The sequence below is a fragment of the Glycine soja genome, chromosome 19, assembly GCF_004193775.1.
Source record: "Glycine soja cultivar W05 chromosome 19, ASM419377v2, whole genome shotgun sequence".
Classification (NCBI taxonomy): Eukaryota; Viridiplantae; Streptophyta; class Magnoliopsida; order Fabales; family Fabaceae; genus Glycine; species Glycine soja.
The window spans coordinates 9,398,285-9,410,030 of record NC_041020.1 but is presented as its reverse complement, the minus strand read 5'-3'; the positions used below and the strand labels follow the sequence as shown (position 1 = coordinate 9,410,030).

At 39.0% G+C, this 11,746-nt stretch overlaps 1 protein-coding gene across 4 annotated transcripts; it reads right to left on the bottom strand.

Annotated features, from left to right (window-relative positions):
• Positions 1-1,279: 1,279 nt before the first annotated feature.
• Positions 1,280-4,055, bottom strand: LOC114399257 (ATPase family AAA domain-containing protein 1-A-like). Of its 4 annotated transcripts, none has more exons than XR_003663692.1 (5): positions 3,605-4,054; positions 3,324-3,411; positions 2,286-2,424; positions 2,099-2,167; positions 1,280-1,414 (listed from the first exon to the last, which is right to left on the bottom strand). XR_003663692.1 is itself a non-coding variant. In XM_028361408.1 (4 exons), exons 2-4 carry the CDS (start codon positions 2,418-2,420, stop codon positions 1,360-1,362), a joined length of 243 nt encoding a protein of 80 aa, XP_028217209.1. In that variant the 5' UTR covers positions 2,421-2,424; positions 3,324-4,052; the 3' UTR covers positions 1,280-1,359. The 4 variants fall into 4 exon arrangements, 2 of the variants coding, with proteins under 2 accessions (XP_028217209.1, XP_028217211.1); XR_003663693.1 differs by having other exon boundaries at positions 1,281-1,390; positions 3,605-4,055; XM_028361408.1 differs by having other exon boundaries at positions 1,280-1,398; positions 3,324-4,052.
• Between the last annotated feature and the right edge of the window lie 7,691 nt (positions 4,056-11,746).

Here is an 11,746-nt window from a genome sequence, read left to right as displayed (position 1 = left end):
GTACCCTACACTTGAACTGATCCACAAGAGATGTACCCTCTCTTGTTCTCAGTTACAACAACCCAAGTAGATGTACCCTCTACTTGTACCACAAAGGATGTATACTCCAATGTGTTAAGACAAAGTTCTTAGGCGGTTAGTCCTTTGAAACTTAGTGAAGGGGAAACAAAAGATATCTCAGGCGGTTAGTCCTTTGAAATCTTTTGTTTAAGGGAAATGGAAGAATCAAAAGAATTCTCAAACTGTGTCATTTTGAATTCTTTGAAAAGGGAGAAGGGAGACACAAAAGAATTCAGGCGGCTAGTCCTTTGTTCTTTTGGAAAAGGGAGAAGAGAGACACAAAAGGAATTCAGGCGATTAGTCCTTGTCAAATTCTTTTTGGCAAAGGGAGAAGAGAGACACAAAAGAATTCAGGCGGTTAGTCCTTCGTTCTTTTGGAAAAGGGAGAAGAGAGACACAAAAAGAATTTAGGCAATTAGTCCTTGTTGAATTCTTTTTGGCAAAGGGAGAAGAGAATGAAAAAGATGAATAACACAAGTTTTTGAACTAAGAACTTTTCTTAGAAGAGAAAGTTTTGAACAAAAACTTTTAGAAAGATGAAGAGAAATCAAACCAAAAAGTTCTGAAAGAAATGAAAGAAGATGTTGAAAGATAGATTGAAAGATAAAATGATTGAAAGAGATGATGGATCATTTTTAAATTCATGCCATGGTCACATATTTATAATCTTTTGATGATTCAAGTCAAAGTTTGTGACTCTTGACAAGTTCTTTTAAAACTAGTCACTTAGAAAAGTTGTGACTTTTGAAAGAATCTTAAAAAACAAGTCACTTGAAGAATTGTGACTTTTGAAAATGAATTTTTCCAAAGCAGTCACTGGTAATCGATTACCATTAAGGTGTAATCGATTACACATCAACAGATGTGACTCTTCATTTTGAATTTTGAAAATCTTAACGTTTTAAAACACTGGTAATTGATTGCATGATTATGGTAATCGATTACAGCTTTGTAAATCAGTTTGAAAAACAATGCTGGCTACTGGTAATCGATTACTACCTTCTGGTAATCGATTACTACCTTCTGGTAATCGATTACCAGAGAGTAAAACTCTTTGGTAAAAGATTTTGTGAAAACTTCTTGTGCTACTCAATGTTTTGAAAAACTTTTTAATACTTATCTTGACTGAGTCTTCTTCTTGATTCTTGAATCTTGAGTCTTGAATCTTGATCTTGATTATTCGTGAATCTTGATTCTTGAAACTTGAAATTAATCTTGATCTTGAACTTGTTGACTCAATCTTGAAATCATTCTTTGGACTTTTTGTCATCATCTTTGTCTTCATCAAAACTACTTGAATCAACTTGATTGATCATCATGAAACTTGCTTCTACACACCTAACATTTAAACATCCTATTGTGACTGTAGGAGTGCATGTAGCCTTTTTTATTTTATAGTTGATGGTATAACTTACAGTGTTGATTTTCATAAATAAATAAATAAAACTTAAAATGTTTTATTTAATATCTAAATTTTCACACGATATTTTTCTCTAGTTTTCTTCTTCTCATCATCACATCTCTTGTTTTTCAACTTTTTTTCTTCTTATTTCCTATTTCTTGTAAGGTATACACTATACATCCCTTCCCCCGTTAAGAGTATAAAAATAAATATTCTTTGCTAATGTAATTTTTTTAAAAAATCCACCGCTAAAATTTAGCAGTATTGAATTAGCAAGGAAAGAGTTTTTCTCTAGTTTTATATCAGTAAATTTGATTTGGTTTTGATTAATATAAAACTTTTTTTTCTAGTTTTGTCTTTCTAAAATCTAATATCAATACTTCCCTATTCTCATCATAACATTAGTAATACTTATGTGTCTAATGAAAAGTTATGAGACCATCACCATATGACTCTCAATAATATGTATTACAAATGAATGAATTTTAGTAAGTAGGCAGGAACTAACTAAATGTTGTTAAGTAATATGATTTCAAAATTTCAATACCCCTATGAAAGATATCTAACAAATATAAGAGCAGAATTTTTTAAGTCATACCAATTAAACTCAAAATAAATTATACAATTGCCACTTACCAGACTCTTTAGCCTCTCTTGCTGAATTAGCTCTCTAACAGGTCGATAAGCAGCAATTGTGCACAAGTTCTACAATGGACAGGTTGAGAATGAATAAAAGATATAATTAAAAGCACAGAAAACAAAAAGCACTTGTTACACGATAGTGTTATATCTAATGTGAACAATATAAAAGAATAGTAGCAACCTTTAGATCACTTCCAGTATATCCTTCTGTCATAGTTGCAAGTTCCTTAAACTCAAGTTCGTTGTCCACCTTTTCTTTTGCCAAAAGAGTCCTCAAAATCTTTTCCATGTTCTCCACATATGGTGGTCCTACCATAATCCTGCATTAAAATTAAAATAGATTTAAATGACAAGACTTTAGAAGGCCTCCAGTGAAAAGATCTGGTCTTCTAAGAGGAAGCATTACTAGTTCTTGAAGGGATTCTTTGGTCTCATCTAAGGCACCAATATCAGAGAATGTGACATCAATCTCATTTGCTGGTATTACCTCAGACCTTATTCGCTTCTCAAACTCCTTAAGCATAATACTATAAACAATTATTAATAAAACTGATAATTACTAGTTAACTACTAAATTATAAGCCTTCCACCAGCCTTTGATAGCTATAATCCATGACAAATTGTAAGATTTTTATCCTGAACAAGGGCCTAACAGGATGCATAACCATTGTAATTAGTAATAAGAAGAGAAAAAAAAAATCCAGATCCTCCATTTCAGTATTTTGACCCTCCCAATATTCTATCCTCAAGAAAACACAAGAATAAAAGCTAAAGTTCACACCTCTGCTCTGAAATTCCTAGTCAGTTTTAAGAAAGCCAGCAACCAATGCTCTGAAAAGGCTGTTGCCACACCCCAAGAGTAAAAAGTAAAGCAAAATTTCCATGAAAACAAGCAGAACAAAAATTCAGCAATCTCAAGACTACTACTTATCATATATATGATATATCATGCATTTGTAGAGGTGAAAATATAATCTGAAACAGAAAAGTTGAAAAATAATTAACTAATCATCTCCAATAACAACCAAATAAAACATGTAAATCCAAAGAGCAAAAGCAACTTTTTACAACAATAATCTCAGTACCCTTTAGATGGTACAAGTGGAATCTCCTCCTCGGTAAACTATAGCACAGATCCAACCAGCAAGTGAAAGTAATTCAATCAGCAATGGGGAGAAAAAAAAAAGGCAAACTCGAAAGCAATATCTCAGTGACTTACCCATGGCAACCAAGTAGTCAGATTCTTACAGAGTGTAGTAACCTATTAATAAAAAATCCTCCAGTGTTTTACTAATAGATGGTATTCCCTGACAAGAATTAAAATGAAATTAAATCCACATTAGGATATGAAGCCATCAATAAAAACAAAATATGAAACAGTAGAACTATAAAACTGAAAGAAAAAAAGCTCGCAGAGCGAGATCAAGCATCCCTCGCAACATGCATTGCGGCACGTGCGAAAAAATGTGAGGAGTGGTTTAAGCGAAGAGTGTTAACGACCTGGCCAGCGGAAATCCTGAGCAGCACGCGTCGCACGTGCGAATCCATGGCTTCGGAAACCTTCATCTGGTTGCGCATGAGTTTGCCGACGATGAGAGGCAGTTTCGGCTTTCCTTGGCTCGAAGCAGATTCAGGTCTCTTTCTGGAGGCCAAACCTGGCGATTCCAGGCCGAAGGCCTTCTTGACCTTGCTGGCAACGGTGGAGGAGTGGTTGGCAACGGAACTGAGAGGCTTGCCGGAGGAGGTTAGTGCAAAGTTAGAATCACAGAGGGAGGCGGCAAGCTGGCCGAGCGAAGAGGGAAGGTCGTCGTCGGCGATGACGACAGCGAGCTTGGGAGGCATTATCAGTGGCGGCGTGGAGTCTCTCTTGGAGTGGCCCAATCAGAGGTCTCTGAAGAGATGAGTTATTGTTGTGAGAGAGAGAAAGAAGAGAGCACGACAACGAGGTACCGAGAGCCACATTAACATTAAAAAAAGAAAAAAAGACAACCTCAACTTTTACAAAAAACATGTATTAAAACACAACATTAAAGACAGTTTTTTAATAAACTCCGTCCTAATTTTTATGACCAACAAATATTTTATGGCGATTTTTAATAATTGTCTTAAAATGTGTATTGTAGAAATTTTTTTTTAGTAAAATAATTATAAAAATACCATCGACTTATTTTCTAATTTTCTAAGGTGATTCCAAAAGAACTATCGTAAAATAACTATCGTAAAAACTCTCATTTCTAATAGTAGAACCGACAATCTCTACAAAGCTCTTTGTGACAGAGGAATTCACACCTTCATCGATGACCAACAGCCCCGCAAAGGGCACCATATCACCTCTGCATTTGAGAAGGCAATCGAAGAGTCCATAATTTTCATCTTCCTCCTTTTGCTTAAACTTGATTATATCCTCAAGTTTATCAAGGGAAAGGGTCTGTTGATTTTGCCAACATTTTATATGGTCGATCCTTCTGATTTGAGACACCACACAAGTAGTTTTGGAGAGGCATTGGCTAATCATGATAAGAAGTTCAACACTAATGAGGAGACTTTTAGGTGTAACGTTAACATGGATAAGCTAGAGACATGGAAGATGGCTCTGCACCAAGTGGCTAACTTGTTGGCTACCATTTCAAACATGGGTACCCTTCCTCGCCAATCTTTTATCTTGTTTTAATTTAATTCATTAATTTTCACTTGTCTAATGATATTTTAATGTTATGGTTTAGTTACTAATTTTTACTTGTTTTTGTCCTATACGTAAAAATTTTTAGTTTTAGTTACTGAGTGAGCCAATTTAATGTGTTTTGGTTTTGTCGTTGACAAGACATCATTACTAAACGGTGCATGAGACGTAGTAGCATGATTATAGAATCGCATAGGCAGTCTTTTGATGAACAAAAAGTAGAAATTGTCCTCTTTAATCTTTATAGTTGCTTTCAAGAAAAGAGTCAGATTGATGGTACTTCTATTTGTAAACATTAAGAAGTAATTTATGATGATAATAATTTATAATTTTTTTTGTATAGTAATGTTTAAGAAGTATGTTGTTCATTTGGATTTGCAGAAATTACATTATGTACTATTAATTTTTATACATATATGATATAGATTGTATTTTACATGTATCATATTCTTTATATTTTTAGAACAATTCTATTGCCGTGTGTCGCAACCTACCCTTCGGAGGAAGGGCGACGCGAGACTCACGGGTGCGTCTTCCAAGAAAAGAAAATGCGCGGAGTCACCACCAACGTTTATTTGAGGAAAACGTCGGAAAAATCGGAAAATACGTAGTCTACGAACTTTAAGTGAAAGGTTCGGGAGTTGTATTTACGCACGGGGAAGGTATTAGCACCCCACGCGTCCGTCACAAGGGACGACAACCTTTTTAATCAAGTGTGCAAACATGACTTCAATTTGTTTTATCTTTCCTTTCTTACGTTCTTATGTCTTTTTATGCTTTTTTGTATTTTTATCTTTTTGTGGTCGACAAGGGGGTTTCCCTTGCTCCTACGTATTCCTCAATAGTGATAAGAAAATCAGACCTACGTAGTTCTTTGAGAACTAAACGTTGGTTAAATTGTTTTTATCCTTTTTTTTGCAAGATATATTTTTATTTGAACGGAAGGGTCATTTAAGGCATTGGACCATTAAATGACCTTTCAATTCTTTTGAAAGGAGAGAAAACATTAAGGCATTGGACCATTAATGATCTCTTGTTTTTTTGAAAGAGGTGACAAAGCTATGTGTTGTTTTTAGGCTTTTTAAATCCTCGTCTAACCAATAAAAGCGGAAAAGACCATTTCAAGGCGTTGGACCTTTAAAAATGGTTTTTAGGTGATGAAAAAAACTTGGTTTATGAATTGATTTTAGCCTTAGTTTCACTTTGATTATTAGTCAATTCAATTAAGAAAGAAAATCCCAAAGAAAAAAAACGTCCGATTGATTTTTTTGATTATTTTATTAAAAGATATTTTTTAGATTATTATATTATTATTTTGTCTCTTTTTGGTTTTAAACGTGGTTACGGCATGAAAGATCGGTCACATTTTATTCTAACGGAAATTAAAAGATATTACAACTCAAATGATCGGTGGAAATTTATTTTATTTTTTGATTAGGCGAAAAAATGACTTAAATAAATGACTAAAGCACATTAAAAAGGGGGTATGGAAAGTAAATGAAATAAAAGTAAAAGCATGCGAAACAAGTGGGGACCACTAAGGGTACATAGAATGAATTGAAAGGTTCGATTTCGGGAACTTACCGGTTGAAGACCGAAGAACGATGAAGAACGAACGAAGAACGATGAAGAACGGTGGAAAATCTTCGCGAAATTGCCCACGGAAACGTCTCGGAAGCGTTACGGAAGTGCCTCGGCTTGGATTTTCTTCACGGAAACAATTTTTCTCACTAATTTTAAGTGATTCTCAGATACCAAGAGGGTTGAACATTTTTGTTCTGCCCTTCTCCCCCTATTTATAAGGGAAAAGAGGGAGGTGGTTGCCACCCAGGCGAGCTGGGTTGCTTCCACCAGAAGGCACCACCTTCTGTTAGAAGATCCTAGAAGGCCCAAGTGGGCCTGATTACTATTTGTACACCCCAGTTTACTAAACACACCCTCTCTACCCTTTTTTGCTGAATCTTTTTCCGTAACGTTACAGAACTTTACCAATTACGCAATGATACTTGTTTTCTTTCCGTAATGTCATGAAACCTTACGGATTATGCAATCATCCCTTCTTTGGCTTTCGGAATGTTACAGAACTTTATGGATTGCACATTAACTCTTCCTTTCAACTCCCGACATGTCGCGGAACTTCACGGATTGCTTAACGATGGGTGTCAAGTACCTCGAAGTGGTCAAGCGAGGGTTGCATCCCAACAAACAGATGATCCCCGGACGAAATTAGGGTGTGACAGTTGCCCCTCTTTACTTGTCTTTTATTGGAGATAAAAGGGAAGTAAAGATAAGACACTAATTTCGTTCGAGCGGAACACCATTCAGCCGGTCAATCTCCCCGCCAGCGGAACCTGCAAAAATTTTGAAAATGATCAGCACCGAATGACCAACATCATCCTGATACTGCCGAATGCGTTCCTCTCGGTTGACACAAGGCACAGAATGACCATAATTTGTCTCTGCGTGCCATCGGACACGATCGCATTTGGATGGCAAAAGGTGTGCGGAATGACCAGAATTTGTGTCCGCATGTCATCGGGCTCACCGCCTCTGGATGACAAAAGGGCACAGAATGAACATAATTTGTCTCTGCGTGCCATCGAACACGATTGTCTCCGAATGGCGAAAAGGTGTGCGGAATGACCATAATTTGTCTCCGCATGTCATCGGGCTCACCGCCTCTGGATGACAAAAGGGCGCAGAATGACCATAATTTGTCTCTGCGTGCCATCAGACACGATTGTCTCCGAATGGAGAAAAGGTGTGCGGAATGACCATAATTCGTCTCCGCATGTCATCAGGCTCACCGCCTCTGGATGACAAAAGGGCGCAGAATGACCATAATTTGTCTCTGCGTGCCATCGGACACAATTGTCTCCGAATGGCATAAAGGTGTGCGGAATGACCATAATTTGTCTCCGCATGTTATCGGGCTCACCGCCTCTGGATGACAAAAGGGCGCAGAATGACCATAATTTGTCTCTGCGTGCCATCGGAAACGATTGTCTCTGAATGGCGAAAAGGTGTGTGGAATGACCATAATTTGTCTCCGCATGTTACATGACCTCAGGGTTAGTATGACAGAGATTATGGGGCGGCCGACAAAAGCGAGGCTCTTGCTCCTACGTATCCTTAATGAGGAACTCAGACCTACATAGTTCTGGATAACTTGTGAGACTAAAATAGTCTCGGTGTTTTCTTCACTAAAATGCAAACATGCTTTAGTAAAGAGACAAAACTTCCAACTGATCAGAGCAACATATGCTTTTTGGATGAAAAACAATGTGTCTACCGGGGAAGGAGAGTATGCTGATGAAATTTTCTCATAACCATAAATGAGATTTTGGACATTAGCATTTCGCTTCTAAATGACCATTTAGAGGAAACACTGAGTTCAACAAAAATAGAAGAAAATCACTCAAAGTGTATCAATCTCACACGGGTAAGTGTTTCATCCTAATTCCGAACCATAGATATGTCATGACTTGTTTTTGCAAATCATTTCCTATCAAATCAAAGATTACATGCGTGATCATGGATCAATAGGACTTTTTCTTGGGAACGGTTTGTTTCTTGTGGGGAATGTGGCTTTGAGTGTTCTTGGCCTTTTCCTTTTCTGTTTTTGTTTAGTGTGAGGTGAACAAGCCACCGACGCATAAGATTTTGGTTGGCAATGAAAGGGAGAGGACCACTTTAGATCGTGGTTTCCTTTCTTTTCTTGTTTACTTGGTGACAATTCTGTATTATTCAGATATTGTCTGGTCCAAAGACCTTTCTGCACATTTCTTTTTCTTCCGATGTTTGATCGGGAATTTTCTTTCTTTTTGTTTTCTCCCACTCTTTTGATTGGGAATTTTCCTTTTTTGCTTTCTCTCACTCTTTGATTGGGAATTTTCCTTCTTTGTTTTCTTTCTCCCACTCTTTGATTGGGAATTTTCCTTTTTTTGTTTTCTTCCGAGGGCAAGGATTGACATTCTCACCCTGGGTCAAGGTTTATGGTAAGTTGAGATTTTGGCTCTAGGCTTGTGGAACGGCTGGACATGGTATATGTCAGGGTTTGGCCAGCGGTTCGGGGATAAAGGGGATGTCCCACATTATTTCCATGATGCACATGCAACAATGATGATTAGGAAATTTGATGCAAAACTAGTCATGCATGCACCCATGTGGACACTCAAGCATCAAGTTTTTATGGTCATGTGATGCTAGGGCTCATGATTCATTTGCTCTATTTAAGTCAACCCAATGTTTCCAAAATATGTTCTTTTATCAATTTGTGCATTCATCCAAGTCTATCTTGGGTGTTCGGGAAAATTTCCACAGCATTCACCCTTCAGGTGTATACACATTTTTTTCTCAAAAACTGGTTATGATCAGTGAATTTTTTCAAAGAAAAGCTGGAAATTATCTCTTTTCAAAAGCATGTAGGGTTTTTCTTAGCTAGACCACTTATTATTATTTTTCTTTTTTTCTTTCTTTTTTTTCTTTTTTTAAGTTATTACCATTTATTCATTTCCTCTCCTTTTTCTTTTTCACTTTTTCTCTCTGGAAAGGTCGTGCGGACGAGGGCGCACACTACCTACTTACGTCTAATCACAAGGTAAACGAAAAAACGCACGAAATGGTGAGTCGCAAAAAAAACGGTGACGAAATAACTGAGAGCCATAACGCCAAACAAAAACAACAAAAAATAGTAACAACAACGTTAGTAACCATAGAGACAATAACAGAAAATGTCAATATCAATATAGACAATAAAAGAAAACGTGAATAACAAACTAACAGAAAAACAGTAATGTCAATAACAAAAGTGCGGTGACCTCGGTCACGTGGCTCTGCTTCCTCCCAAGAAACCGAGCAAGTCTATCATTTCTTCATCCATACGGGCCTCCTCTGCCTCACTGGGGGATCCTGCAGGCTCCTCCCCTGCCTGGGCCTCAGGCCAGTCTCCGGGCTATGCGACCTCAGCCCCAAACTGCTCTGGAGTAGGGCATGCAAAAGGAGCGAAACCCTACCCCAGCTGACTGAGGCTAAACCGGTAGAGACACTCATGTATCTGCATCTGCCCCCGGTGGTTGGCCGCCTGCTGGCGAACCAAGTGCTGTAGATAACGCTCCATGCCTAGTGATCCAGCGGGATCGGCCTGATGAGGTGGTGGCTGAGCGTCTGTGGCCTGATGTGCATCACCCTGCGCCTGCCTAGGCGTACAGTACTTCTCGATGAAGGCCCGGGTGATCGGCGGTCGGACACCTTACTGGGGGTGACGGGAACCTCGAATGATTGGCAGAGGCCCGTAATCAACGTCGGAAACCCTAGGGCCCTGTTAGACTTATCCGGGTCCAGAGGGTGCCTGGTGGGTGGCATACCTGCAAACAAGTAGATGGCGTCAGCAATCACCTGGGCCACGTGGACGCTCATCTGTGTTAGGATGGCGTACACTAACTGGCACTTTGATAGAGGGAGATCAGAATTATGATCGCTAGGCAAGACATTGCTGAGCAGAAATGTCATCCACGTCTGGGTCAAAGTGGTCATGCTGGTGTGCATGATCCGCACCCGCCTCCTTGCAACGGTCCGGGTGAAATCCTGTCCCGGTGTGCATAACAGCTGGGCAATGGCCTCCTCGTCGAACCCGTCGGCCCTGTTCCTCCTCTGGCTGAACTCACATTGCTGGCCTTCCTCCAAAACTAGTGGGTCACCCAGGAACTGGCTGAGAGCATCCGTGTCAAAGGGAATCCACTGACCCCTCACCCATGAACGCATGTCTCGCACTCCCTCCTCTGTGGGCCAAGCATTAGCATAGAACTCCAGGACTATCTCAGGATCAAACTTAGCCATGGGAGTCACCAGCGACGTCCAATGCCTGCGAGCTATCTCCTCCTGAAAATCTGTATACTCATCCTCCCTGAGCTGGACGCTCCTCTCTTTGTGGAACGACCATCCTATGATGGCCTCGAAGCACTGCTGGTGCTCGGTGCTCCGGAAACGGTGGCTATCAAACTCGGGGGTAGCACTAAACCCTTCCGCTGCGGTGTCTCTTCTCGACCTCTTCGTGGAAAGCTTTTTCGGAGCCATTTCCTGCGAAGACAAACGTTTGGAAAGTCAATTTACAAGGAAGTGTCATTTTAAAGGCTGACCAAGTAAAAATGGCATACAACTGCTTCCAACACAAACATCAATTTAGATTTAGGGCAAACTCACATACATACTTTTATGATCATACATGCACGCAAGATGCTCCGCTATCTAAAAGCTATACTTATGTACATTCAAAGCATTTTGCTACCCAAATTACATACATGCATTTCTTTGCTAAACTTATACACATGCATACTTGAAGTATTTTTGCTACCCAAAGATCATATACACGCATGTCTTTGCTAAACTTGTACACATGCATATTTGAAGTATTTTTTGCTACCAAAGAAAATTACATTTCATGCGTATTCAAGTATCTTGCTACTCAAATTACATTTCAATTCAACAAGGTTTTTGGTGAGGTATCTTTTTGCTATCCACATGCAACATACATATATCTTGTGAGGTATTCTGCCACCTACTCTATATCTATATGTGCATGATGAACAACATTCTCAAAAAACTAGGCAAACATCATGGTGCAGCCCCAAAAATCAGCCGCTGGCCTAAAGGGAAATCCCTAACACAATGCTTTCATTTTCATGCTTTCTTGCACTTAAAACCAAAGGCTTGGATTCCTAGGTCTAAGTCCTTAATTTGGGAATTTATTCTAACCTCTACATGCTGTCCAAATACACACAAATCAGCCCCACAATCCAAAGTTCACAAAGCCATGCCCAAATTTCATTGAGGCATTTCACCGAGCACTTGGTGGGCACACTTTTGGGTGCCAATAACAAGGGAATAGGAGCAATGTGGCTTGCCCCATTATTTCAGAACACAACCTAGGCCTAAGGCCATCCCCTACAACCCCTCAATTCAAA

Excerpts from the sequence above, each read along its gene's own strand:
- LOC114399257 (XM_028361408.1), bottom strand. The coding sequence starts at position 2,420 with ATGGTAGGACCACCATATGTGGAGAACATGGAAAAGATTTTGAGGACT. Across the intron at positions 2,168-2,285 it reads ATACTGGAAGTGATCTAAAG|AACTTGTGCACAATTGCTGC; the intron begins GTTGCTACTATT and ends TGTCCATTGTAG. Across the intron at positions 1,399-2,098 it reads AAGAGAGGCTAAAGAGTCTG|GTGTGTAGAAGCAAGTTTCA; the intron begins GTAAGTGGCAAT and ends TTTAAATGTTAG.